The sequence below is a fragment of the Hydractinia symbiolongicarpus genome, chromosome 6 (genome assembly GCF_029227915.1).
Source record: "Hydractinia symbiolongicarpus strain clone_291-10 chromosome 6, HSymV2.1, whole genome shotgun sequence".
Taxonomy (NCBI): Eukaryota; Metazoa; Cnidaria; class Hydrozoa; order Anthoathecata; family Hydractiniidae; genus Hydractinia; species Hydractinia symbiolongicarpus.
Genome location: NC_079880.1, coordinates 10989946 through 11003187, shown reverse-complemented (window position 1 = coordinate 11003187; position 13242 = coordinate 10989946). Strand labels below are relative to the sequence as shown.

At 35.0% G+C, this 13242-nt stretch overlaps 1 protein-coding gene across 1 annotated transcript; it reads right to left on the bottom strand.

The window, feature by feature from the left end:
* Positions 1-1608, bottom strand: LOC130648022 (tigger transposable element-derived protein 6-like). The gene is made up of 2 exons (XM_057454042.1): positions 811-1608; positions 1-762 (listed from the first exon to the last, which is right to left on the bottom strand). The coding sequence occupies exons 1-2, from the start codon at positions 1606-1608 to the stop codon at positions 1-3; spliced, it is 1560 nt and encodes a 519-aa protein (XP_057310025.1).
* Positions 1609-13242: the final 11634 nt, after the last annotated feature.

The following is a 13242-nucleotide window of genomic DNA, read 5'->3' as shown; positions in this document are numbered from 1 at the left end:
CTATTTGAAATAATCTTTGATTAAGGATTGTTTTCTATTTTGAAGCTGAAGTTCCTCAATCTTTTTCGTAATGGTTGACAACATTTCTTGGCATGTATCATCAAAAATAGTAGATCGCTTAATTTTATCAAGCATAGTGATTAGCTCGGTGAAACCAAGCATTTCTTTTTCAACCACGTCTTCACTCCCATCATCATCCTCGGAAATCTCTTCGACCTGACATGCCATCTCTGGATTTTCAATTGCGTTAATGCTAGCTTCTCGGATTTGATGTCGCCAATTTATTTCTAATTCGTTAATTCTTGGCTCCGAAGCTGGAACATCGGCGTCAAAATCGATGTATTCTGCAGCAGACATATCTTCAGTTAATTCCTTCACCAGAGCTTCAAATTCCAAGTCATCTTCTTGATCTTCCATCAATTCACTTTCTCCTTGAACTACGCCACATTTCTCGAAACAATTTTTGATGGTCAAGTTGGTTACTTCTTTCCACGCATCTTGAACCCATTGAATAGCCATAAGTATGTCTACGCTCTTGATAATTTCAGTTGCAGATTTATTCTCCTGGATCCTTGCAAGCACGTATTTGACCAGTCTTTTTCTGTACTTCACCTTGAAGTTTTGGATGATCCCCGCATCGAGTGGTTGAAGCCTTGAAGTTGTGTTCTTCGGTAAGAAAATGATTTTGATTTGTGAAAACTGGCCTATCATTGACTCCGGATGACAGGTGGCGTTGTCCAGAAAAAGAATAACTTTTCTGTCCTAAAATAAAAGTTTTCTGTTAAAACGTGCCAGTACAGTTTCCATTACTTGAGATGTCATCCAAGATTTAGGATTTGAAAAGTAGTGAACGTTAGCTGGACGCGATGGATCTTTCAATTTTTTAAAACAACGCGGGACTTTACTCTTCCAGATAACAACAGGCTGGTCGATCTTTTCCCCAGCTGCATTTACAAAAAAAGCGACAGTTAATCTAAGCTTTGACTTTTTCCCACCTTTTGCTTGTTTTCCTTTTTCCACTAACCCTTTGGCCGGTAGAGCTTTAAAAAAACAGCCAGACTCGTCCATGTTCCAAATATTTTCTAGTGAATAACCTTCAACCAATTCTTTGATCCTCTCCATCCAGGAAGTAACTGTTTCTGTAGAAACGTCACCAGCTTCACCAACAATACGACGTTCTTTGACGGAATATGTTGTTTTCCAACGATCCAACCAACCGTCAGAGGCGGAGAAATTATCAAAATCGCTGTTCTGAAGTTTTTCCTTAATTTCCAACGCCTCCTCTTTAAGCATTACACCATTAGGGTAGATGTTAGAAGCGCAACATCTTTTGTACCATTCGAATAAGATCTCATTTATCTTGTGATACTTGCCATGGCGGTTACGTTTTTTTGTTTTCTCACGAAAAATTTCATGTTGTTCACGAATTTTCTTTTCGTCTCTTAAAATATTTGCTGCGGCTGTCTTTCCAATCTTGTAAATGTCTGCTAGTTTTCTACATCCAAGTTCTGGATTTTTTTTGGCGAAATCCAAAAACTTGATCTTATCATCTAATGATAAAGTTTTCTTCGCTAGTTTACCAGCAAGCTGCTGCTTCGACATTGCCATGTTGAATGTGCATTAGAAATTCAAAATTCGAAATTCTTTCCAGTTTAAAATTTTACGCTGCAATGTCTTCACGATTCGAATGCTATTTTAAAGTTAAAGAAGCTGAAGAGAACACAGATATGTCGAACGTTCAACTAAATGAGATGCTTCTCAAAAACATTGACCAACAGATTGAGATTATCCTTATAAAACAGAAAGAATATCGCTTCGACTCGTTTATCCGTGGATACCATGCTTACATGGACATATGGAGCCCAAAAGTCGGAGAAGAGAATTTTTGTTTAAAAGCGAAAGAAGATAACGAACATGACAAGTTTGCTGTAGCTGTTACAGATGACGATAAAGTAGTTGGGCACGTCCCTAAAAACCTTAGCAAACTATTCAACAAATTCATGTCGCTTCCTAACTGTACCATCGGATGTAAAGTGACTGGGAAGCGAGTGAACCGTGGTGCTGGCTACGGACTAGAAATTCCTGCCCAGTACCAATTAATTGGTGTTGAAAAGGCAGTTGAGTGGGCCGAGAAAAATATAAGGAAAGTGTTGGACTCGGTAAATAACAAAACTCAAAGATGTACTAAGTAAAATGGTTTAAATTTTAAGAAAAAGTGACATTTCATCTCGTTATTTTTCCATTGTCCGCTTTATAGGGAGTGTTTATAAGGGAAACTGTCATTTGGTGCAAAGATTTTTGTCCGCTTTATAGAGTGTCCGCTTTATAATCGTCCGCTTTATAGAGATTTTTTTATGAGAGTTTGACCTAAATTCTGCCGGTGCAAAAATTTTTGTCCGCTTTAGAGGGCTGTCCGCTTTATAGGGTGTCCGCTTTAGGGGGATTCCACTGTAAAATAACTCAATTCTAAAGAAACTGAATGTTACTTTTCCAGTAACGGAATAGAAATGAGAATCTACAGACGCTCAGAAGCTTTTTTATTCATGTCTATTTTGTTCCGCGGGAAGTTTTCTTGAAGTGGAAAATAAACTTTTTGGTACGGAATACTTAGTGAATGTTTGGTTATACTTAAATTCTTTTTTAAGTCTCTAAAATGTCTGATCTATAAAATAAAAAAATAAAAAAGGGCTATCCACATTCGAACTTCATTCATAATTCAAATGCCACTCATGTTGAGTTACCAAGCATACAGAATAACCTTGTTCACAAACGTGAACAACTGTTTAAGTTTGTGAACAAGGTTATTCTGTAAACTTGCTGTATGATAAAGTTCTGGTACTGCCAAACCCAGTGAAAATCGAACAAGGCGTTCTTGAAAGTATGAAATATACTGATTCCACACATCGTGCAGGAGTCGCATCAAAGTTATGAGCTTTATCACTTCCCCCTCTATTTGAGGTAGACCGTTATAAATTTTGTTATATAAGAAGTGTTTCCTCAAATTGTCGTTTGCCAAAGTTAGAACTGCAAATTTTTAAGAGATCCCTTAGCTTGACAAGAGTTTTGTGATCAGTTTAGCACGTCGTTTCAGGATCCATTATCCTGAAACGATCTGATATTGATCGGTTCAATTATATAAAGATTTATCTCGGTGGTCAAGTATTTTACACTTTATGCGGATTTAGTTTAAATTTGACTATAACAACGCCATTATAACTTCAGGTCTCTAGCAACCTGGGTAACGGAGGCAATAAATTTGCCAATAACTTCATCGATAATTTCGCCAATAGTTTCGTCAATAATTCCGTCAATAATTTCGCCAGTAATTTCGTCAATAATTTCGCCAATTTTATTCAATTTACAAACACAACCAATAATAGGATTTTTTAATAGATAATGACTTTATTTTTAACCCTTAGGGTTAACCATAGTAGCACTGAAGGGAAGACACCAAGACCTGCCCCCCCCTCCCCTCTTAAAATAATATTTTTCTTTCTGTTTAGTGACGTTTGACCGAAAACTATGTCACAGACATTATATGTTACAGAGGAGCTGATATCAGCACACATGGATTGCTTATTTTGTCTAAATGAGGTACTTGCTGATTGGCTTAGAGTTGTATTGCAGTTTTTTAAGGGGGAAATGAAAAGAGTTAGGTTAGGCTGGGTCTTAAGCGGTAAATATGGTTCCCTCGAGAACCAGCAACAGTATGGTTTACAGACACGGGATGTCATTAGAGTTAAAGTTGAGAATAAAATTGATGTAATAAAAAATAATTTAAGGAGATTCTGGTGCATTGAATTGGTAGAAAAGTCACGATATGTCTGCAATCAATGACTTCGCAAATCATATTTATCCTGATGGATCACACTAAGTGACAAGGTTGCCTTTCAAGTCCGACCTCGATTCATTACATGATATTTTTTTTGTAAAACTTAGATCCACAGCCAAGAAATTGAAATCCCTAGGGTTTTATGATGACTGTGATTATACTTTTAAACAATATGTCGAAAAAGGTCTAATAGAAAAAGTATGGCCCTGAAAGAGGCTGTTTCGCTATGAAATCTACTTGGCGCGGAAGTGCCGCATAACTACTTTGTCACAAAAAAAACATTTTGGCGAGGCGGCGAGTTTGATATGAACAGGAAAAATGTGTTCGTATTAAAATGCCGAGGAAGCTGTAGCATGTTTTTTTGAAAAGTGGAAAATTTAATAAAACAGTACAAGAAAAGACATTATAAAGTGATACTGCTCACATGCAGATATTTTAATAGCTGGAAAAGTCTAATAACTAAATACATAAGTAGCTAGCTAGCTAAACTAGTAAAATTAGTACCAAATAGAAAGAAAATCAATATGTTCTCATGTGGCAAGCTATAGTTTGCAGGCTTATGCAGAACATTACATAAACGTACTTATTGAGAGTCGTCGACTACACATGTCAATTATGCTACACACATTTTGTTTGACATCATTTACTTTACAGACAAAATTTATGTATGGTCGATTAATATTTATTTCTATATTGACATAATTTACAATTAGCCGGTCATTAACAAAGTAACAAAGCGTTCGCTAAAAATAGATGTATAACATGTATATAAAGTAAATATTAGTAAAAGCAGAAAATACTGGCAATAAAAAAAATCTTTTTTTTTAAAACTTCCCAATTAAAACCTAGTAGTTGCCTAATGTGCACACTGCAGACACATTCGTTCGGCCAACGGAAAAGCATATGCGGTATGCGTAATAAATGTGACACATTCAGTTTAATGTGGGATCAAGACAGTCGAGACTAAGAAAGAACAATTACACAAAAAATCTCAGTTCTGCAAACTTTTATTGTGTCGCTAATTGCGCGCATCTGTATTGTTTGTATTAAGCTAGAGTTTTCATTTCGTGTGAAACCGAGATCGTTCAAACTGCTTTCCAAGCTTTTAGGAACAGTTCCAAATGCACCAATAATAACAGGCACAAACGAGAAGAATTGCGTATTAAAGGTCCGTAAATGTTCTCGTTTTCACATATCTTCGATGTAACGTTTACATCAGCAGGGCAGCTAATTTCGATAATCTTGCATGTTTTACTTTGTAAATCCCACTGGATGATATCGGGTTTGTTGTGTTTAACCTTTGTTGCTGTCTTCACCGGTACGTCTCACCAATACACCTTACACCCTTCCTTGTACACAAACTCGTTTTCGCTGCATTTGACGTTTGCATGAGGGCCTTTCTTCTTCCCTAATACCGTATAGAGCATAGTTTGACATCATTTACTTTACAGACAAAAGGTATGTAATGTAATGTAATGTAACGTAACGTAACGTAGCGTAACGTAACGTAGCGTAGTGTAGTGTAATAAAAATGTAATGTAATGTAATAAAAATGAAATGTAACGGTGTGTTACAAGTCTAGTTGAACGTATACAAAGATAAAGCCTTTCCGATATTGGCCAACATTTTTCACGAATCCGTGTGACACAAGGATGGGGGCTCAGAGCACACAAACAGTGACTCACATTCCTGTTTAATGCCTAAACCTACACCCTTTTAAGTGTATATAACTTTCTCGCAACTTAAGTTTAAACAAACACAGCCAGCAGCTTGTTCTTACCCCGTACAGTGAGAATAGTACCAAGAATATTTGTAGACAGTGTAAGTTCCTGTGAAAGATTCAAAAGTAGCTACCTTAAGTTATGGAGATTTTGGCAGTGGATTTGGTGAATGAATAAGAACACTACATTGGTCAGGAATATTTTTGGCGGATAGTAAAACAATCTTCGCGAGAATTTAATTTCTGAAAACAGCATTTTTTTCACAATAACCACCATATACATTCAGGGCACAGGACTCACATTGATAACAGTGTTTCCAACACTGAAGTGGTTGCTATCTGTATAAATATTCAAAATATTAGTAATAATATCCTAGTTTTTTACAAATTTTTTTACTACTGATGGAGAGTGAAAAAAAAATAATTAATTTTGAAGGACAGCAAAGAAGTAAATTTTGCGGGGAATTTATTTTGGCAAATATATGTCAATGCCGTTAAATTCGCTACTTTCTTTCCGGAAAAACTCTTCCTTCAAGTACATTGGTACTTAAGCAAGAAAATAATTGGATATGACCTAGCCATAGTGAAATATTAAACAAGGGTTACCAAGACTGTATTTACAGCTATGCAAGTATTTTTTACCAAGAAAAATTTGAGTTTTTTTAATAAAAGTTGCTCATGGTGTGGTTTAGCTAGGAGGTAATAAAAGATATAAAAAAAACAATAATGTTGGCCAGGAAATAAGCTAGGTGCAAATCATGTTGACTGGCTCACTGCATTTAACATGACTAAGAAAAAATGCCTAAAAATTATGATGATATATATCTTAACATGTAAAATCTTATAAAATTCTTACAATTCTAAAATTAAAAGTGATTTAGATATAAAAAATGGAGTGAAGGGGGACTTTCAAAATAGCCATCGCCACTTTAGATCGTCCACCAAGCACGCTCTCATAGTTAGAACGCCCCATTGTACTCTTTAAAGAAACATGTCACAAGGTGTACATGGGTTCATATTTAAAATAACGTAACCGAACTTTACAGATTTTGATTAAATACAACCCATAAATTTGATGACTTCGCAGCAAGAATAAGGCTATTACTGTTCTGGTACCATTTTGCGCACAAACGAAGAGAATAAGGCTATTATTACAAAGATTGGATGGGTGACCCGGTGTTAAACACCAAGTTGAGAACTTATAGAAGACCTGCTCTGGTACCATTTTGCGCACAAATGAAGAGAATACAGCTATTATTACAGAGGCTAGATGGATGACCCAGTGTTAAATGGCAGGTTGAGAGGTTAAGTACAGGTAAACCGTGCCACACATAAATATAAGTTGAGTGCTTTATAACGGGCATACATCTTGTCACGATACAGACACTCGGCTTTGAACTTCTGGTTGAACGATTAAGTGTGTGTAGCACACCCGGCTAAAGGTTTTAGTACATGTATGCAGCGTTGCAAAACCAGTGGATTGCTTGTATGCGCAATAAAGTATTTCGGAGATTACGTCTTTAAAAATAACTTTCTCGCATCCTCGACTGGAGTAATAACACAGACTACAACCTGTCACTACTTCATCATAGCAAAATCAGTCACTCACCAAGCCTTTTTATTTCGTGGATAGTTTTTCATAAAAGTTCAAAGATTAATGACGAATGACCCCGGGTTGCTTAGTACAGGTGTAACAAGTGGTACACGTGTGGAGTGATTACATCAGTACACCTTTTCAGGCGTAATATTCTTTTCAAAACGCTTTTTCGCCAGTTTGGTTTAAATATAAACACAGGAAACAATCTATCTATACCCTTTCCTGCTTAAACCATTACCCGGCAATTTTTTTGGTGGAGGTTTTGTAAAATTTGCAAAGTCAATTGCATGATTTCGATTTAAGTTCGTATCTAAAATAGTTACCCAGGAGTTTTATTTTGCAGTTGTCGTTAAAGATTCAAATTTTATTGTCAACCTGAATTGTAAAAGACCGCCACCGTCAGCATTTCCAGAAAAGCGTGACAGAACAAACTTCAAACGTCTTAATGCACAAACAATTAGATGGTATGACTTAGCTGTTAAGATATCTAGATAAGAACTCTATGGATTGCTTGATCTGCTCGAACATATTACCGTAATGCTCAAAAAAAAAACGTGGAACTTTCTATTATAAGCTTCCTTAATTTACACCTCCCCATTTTGTGTAAATTGTTATGTAGGGAACTATATATATGGTGTCAGGCTAGCTCGTCAAACTGAGCTGGTTTAATTTTTAGACTCGCCTTCTATCCAAAAAATATTCCTTAGTTAGGAGCCAGGACAACAAAAAACATTAAACAATATTGATACATTTAGGCCGGGGCAAATCGAAGCAACTTTTTGGGCATCATTAAACCGTCAACATTTGTTGACGAACATGTTGACTTGACTTGCTATGAGTATCAGCATGTTGACGAAGAAAAAGAACCTTAAAAAATGTTGATGAACCTCCATCAACTTTTTTAGAAATGTTGATAAACATTGTTGGTGAGTTTTGTATGTTGTATGCGATTTGCTATAGCCATCAACATTTTTGGCAACGTTTTTCAGTATTTTCGAATCATTTAATTGCAAATTCGAATGCTCTAGCACGAATTCGAATGTTTTTGTTTGAGTGTATACACGACTTGCATGAAAATAAGATTAAAACATAGGGACATTCACATTTTAGAAATGGCGGAAGTCACTGTTTCAGCTGATCCTTCAACTACCACTGCTGGTAAACAAACCTTTAAATGGAACGATGAATTAGTAGAGAAACCGATTGACCTGTACGAAGGAAGACCCTGACTCTTGGAAATTTCAAATCGAAGCTACTCGAAAAGAGATGTCAAGAAAAAGGTTCTCTCTGAAGTAAAAGAAGAGATGGGCATGAAGTTAGTATCATCCATGTCAAATGAAAGCTTTAAGAACACAGCACGGACGAGAAGTAACCAAAGAAAACAAAACAAAGAGTGGCCAAAGTGTTGATAAACAATACAAGAGCTCATGGGCATTTATGCAGAAAATAAAATTTCTCGAACAAGTACGAAAAACAGCAAAGAGTACGTCTACCATAAAGCTTACAGACACGTCGACATTTGACAAAGGAATTAATAAAGAAGATGATTCAATAGCTTCTGAATCTTTACCAAAAGAAATCAAGAAAAAGCGCGTGAATCCAAACGAACAAAAAGAAAAGCTAATTGCAAAGGGTATTGATGTTTAGCCGAAATGTCCGAAGCGCCCGTTGTTTAAAAACCCGTATAGCAAATCGTAGCAATCAACATGTTTCTCAAAATGTTGACGAGAATGTTGACCGAGAATGTTGATCTGTTTGCATGTACACAAGGTGTTTTAAACTTGGGAGTTGTGACAATTCACGATGAATTTGTTCCACTAAATTGGGACACAGTGTTTTATAAGTCTCTCTTCTAGGGACAGGATTTGCAAGAAAAGTAAACATTGTAAAATTCTTCAACATTTAACCAACAAAGGTGATATGGTTAATCCGTTAAAGAACTACTTGTCATAACCCTGAAACATTCTTACACCAAGGAAGGAACTGCATTATGAATTCTTGATTGCCTTGAGGACTTACTTTCTAATTTAACGCGACCAAGAAAATAATTATTTTCAGGGGCCGCACTAATAATTAGAGGAAGTAAATTATTCTATTTTCAAAATTTTGTTTCGCGTTAAAAGGAAAATTTGACTGAATTAGACTAAATTAGAGGGGGAAAAATAAGAACAATTTTTTTGAATACTATATATTGTTTTTTTCTTTCCTAGGAAGAAGAAAGACAGAAGGAGGAACAACTATTTTCTGTATGCTTTAAGTCTATTGAATTTTTTATTGTTTTTGATTTTAGAAGAATCAGTGCGTGACGTGCTCGAGGGAGTCTTTTCAGCGAAAAATTGATTAAGTTCTAAAATCTCATTTTATATGTACTTTCTTTCTTCTTTAAAAATAATGCTCTAAAACATCGCCGTAGAGTAAAATTTGTATGGAAAGAATACTGAATGCATGTTGGTAAGCATGGCATGAAAAAGTTTATCAAAAAGTTTAAAAATATTCATAAAGCTGGAACATGCTCACAGTGAGGGGATATTTTGTTGCAGTTTGCATGTGTTTTATCTGTGAAAAATTAAACTCGCTCAACAAAAATTAAAATATCGGAAGAAAGTAACTAAAAAATGTCATTTAAAGTCCAGTTTTAGAAAAAATTTGCAAAAGTGAATAATAGCTCGTTTCAATTATTTTTTAATCGTAGTATTTTTTAACTTTGAAAAGTTACTACTTTAGCTACAAACCTTTTCCATTCAGAAATCAACCTACCAGAGAATACTGTAATTGTTTAGTCAAAGCTAATCATAACTGTATATTCCAATTTACAAATAATTTATTAACAAAACTACCAAGCCTTGAAACTAAGATTCTATACAGACACCTGCCAGAACCTCACGCTGTGTTTCAATAGAATCTAAAGAGTTGTCTCTCCTTCTGCATTTCTTCCCACCTTTTCCTCACTTTTTTTCGTGTCACTCTTTTCTTCAGTTAGTGTTCAAATAGGGCAGATTTCCTTTTTTTTTAGGAAAAAAAATAAAAGGATCAAAACCAAAACGGCAAAAAGAATCTTCCCTAATCTGACAGCCTCACGCTATAATTAAATGTAATTTTGAAATAAAAATTAGTGAAAAGAGCGTCGCGCAAAAATTAGAGGGAAAGTAAATAAAGTAAATTTCAACAAAAAGGACTTTCGCGTTTAATAAGGGACACGCTAAATTAGAGAACGGCGATAAGTTACTTTAAACGGAAAACTCTGGATATATATTTTTACGTGTCTCTTTTAAATATGTACAATAAAAATGTTTTTATAATGTGTAAGAGTTTTGCGGCAAAATGGCATTTCTTAGGTTATTAATTTCTCATGATTCAATCTTGATTCAAGTTTGATTCAATTTGGACAAGCCTGTAAAAGGTTACGCAGGTCATAATATGTTCGAAATACTCCGACCCGAATAGGGGTAAATGTATTATTTCACCTTGGACAATGAGATCGTTTAGCCTACAAGGGCTTTTGATTAACACACTTGCATCGTAAATATCGTTCCGTGTTTATTGATGTGCCTCGCTTATTTTTTGGCAGATTATTTTTCAAAGAGTTCCACACAATAGTTTATTGTTATGCTCCATGAAGCGCTTATGTTGTTACAATGTTTAAACTTGGAGGAAATGATGCTGAACACATACAATGCGCAACACAGGAGCCAAAGAAGAATTTCCATGCTTTTAATTCTGATTTTGAGTACATTTTTTCGTTGTGCTTTTTTTTTTTTTAATAATAAGCATAATTACACTAATACCCCATTCACACCTAAAGTTAAAACATGTTTTAATGTGATTTTATAAAACCATTATTATATATACCCATTCATACCACAGTAAAATATGGTTTAATGAAGTCAATTTTAATAAACCTAGTTTTAATAAAACAACCTGTCGAGGTTGTTTTATTCGTGTTTTATCTAATACCATGTTTAAACAGAAAGAAAAATGGCGGATCGCTGGCGTGCTCGTACAGCACGAGAATGTTGTTTACAACATTAGAAGATAAATGAAGCAAAATATATAGAATTAAATGTAGTTGAACTCATATTCGAAATATTCATATTCAGAAGAAAACCTTTTGGTGTATTTTACGCTGGTGGAACTAGTATAGTGGTTACGCACATCAAAAGCACTAGCTAGCTACACATTCATATTGAAAAATGATTCCAATATGCAAAGTAAATATGAGACTGTATATCTAAAGACGCTTTGTTATTAAGGTGAAGGCGAGTTTAAAAATGAAAAGACGATTGATGTTGTGGTCTGCTTGCAAACTTTTAGTTAAATAAATTTTCAAGAAACATTATTATGGTGTAGCTAACCTAGCTATCAGATAGATTCTTTATAAGTTTATGTATGGTTCTGACCAGAGATTATTTTTTACTCCTTTCAAAGAGGCTTCAAGTCAAAATATTAAGCATACTTAATTTTATTCTTAATCGTAGCAAATGCGTTTAAGGAAACTTTTTACATTCTTTTTAAAAACAACCTGTGTTGTGAAACGTTGAGACTGATATTTTGCAACAAGTGAAGAGCATATCAAGAACGCACTGTGCGTGAATTGCTCGAAAAGAAATAAGAAACCGTAATTTCAGAACATTTTTTCCCGTTTTTTCATAGGAACGGAAATATTTATAATATTAAGTAAATAAATAAATTAATTAGTTAATCGTCATAATTTGGCTATATCGTAATTTATTACTGAATGTTCGACTTAGGCGTCGCCTACTGTAAAAATAAGGTATAAAAAATAAATTGCAAGCAAATTCATATCGTAATAATCCGAACAAACGCGCCCTGGGCGTTTATTAAATTGTGGGATTTTCTACATGGGTGCTTAATCAAAGGGGGCGCTTAAAAAATGTTGGGTGGTTCTTAATGTTTCCTAATTTTGTACAAATTAAAGACAACAGTAATTTCTTAATTTCTTTTTTTCCCTGCAAACTAAAACTAAACAAAAAGATGTAACAAAATGAAGTTTAGTCCTTCCAGTGTTTTTCAGTTTTGCTTTTTATACAACATTTTATATAAATTTTCATATAAGCGCCCAGTTTCTTAACGTAGTAGCCCACCTGATAAAGGGGGCGATTATTCGAGGGGGGGGGAAGGGCGCTTAATCAGTGCTGGGCCTTATTTGAACTTTAAGGAAATTACCTGGGCGCCAATTTAAGGGGGGACGCTTAAAAAATGCTGGGCGCTTATTAGGATCATTACGGTTTATAATTCGTTTTAAATAACTGTTATGTGACAAAATAGGCGGAAGCCTAATCTAATATGGGCGCTCATTGAACTTCGGGACATTTACAAGGGCGCTTATCCGCAAGGTGGGCTTAAAAATATTAAATATTATAACAGTCTAATATTTTGTTTCTTATTTTTGTCAACGCACTGCATGTAACAAAAGTGCACGCTTATGCGTCTGGTCGTGAACATTCACTGGACCATACGGCTGTTGAAAAGATATATACCTCTTCATAAGAATGTCTGATTAGTGAGAAAATTTCATTCTGGCATTGTAAAAGAAGAAAGATAGGTTACAGCATCACAAAAAGGTAAAGTTAAAACTTAATTTTTATCAATTTCCATCATAGCTATTTTTGAGCAATTTATTATACTATCTTTCCGAATTATTTTTTTAACCCGTACATGTGGTTACCAGTGGTTGATCGGTTTTCTCAACTAAAAGTAAATAGACAAGGTGGTTTTTACACGCAGACTTCAAAGGGCACGAATTTGTGTCCCAGCGAGGGCGAAATAGCTACATGTCGTCTAACCGCCATAGTTTGCGATCACTCAACCTTGTGGTGTCAATATACAGATTCATATAAAGTTTACCAAGCTTACTGTAGCAGACCATAAATCCGGAAATAGCCAGTGAAAAAGAATTTTGGATTTTCAAAAAAGGGCTACGGTGTCTAGGGGCTAAAGAGTTTATAACAAATTTATTAACATAATAATAAGAACTGTTCTTCTGAATTTAAAAATCAAGTTCTGGACAATAAAACACTAGCATTGGCATACCACGTGACACATTCATATAATCATTTTAATTTATACTCCCTT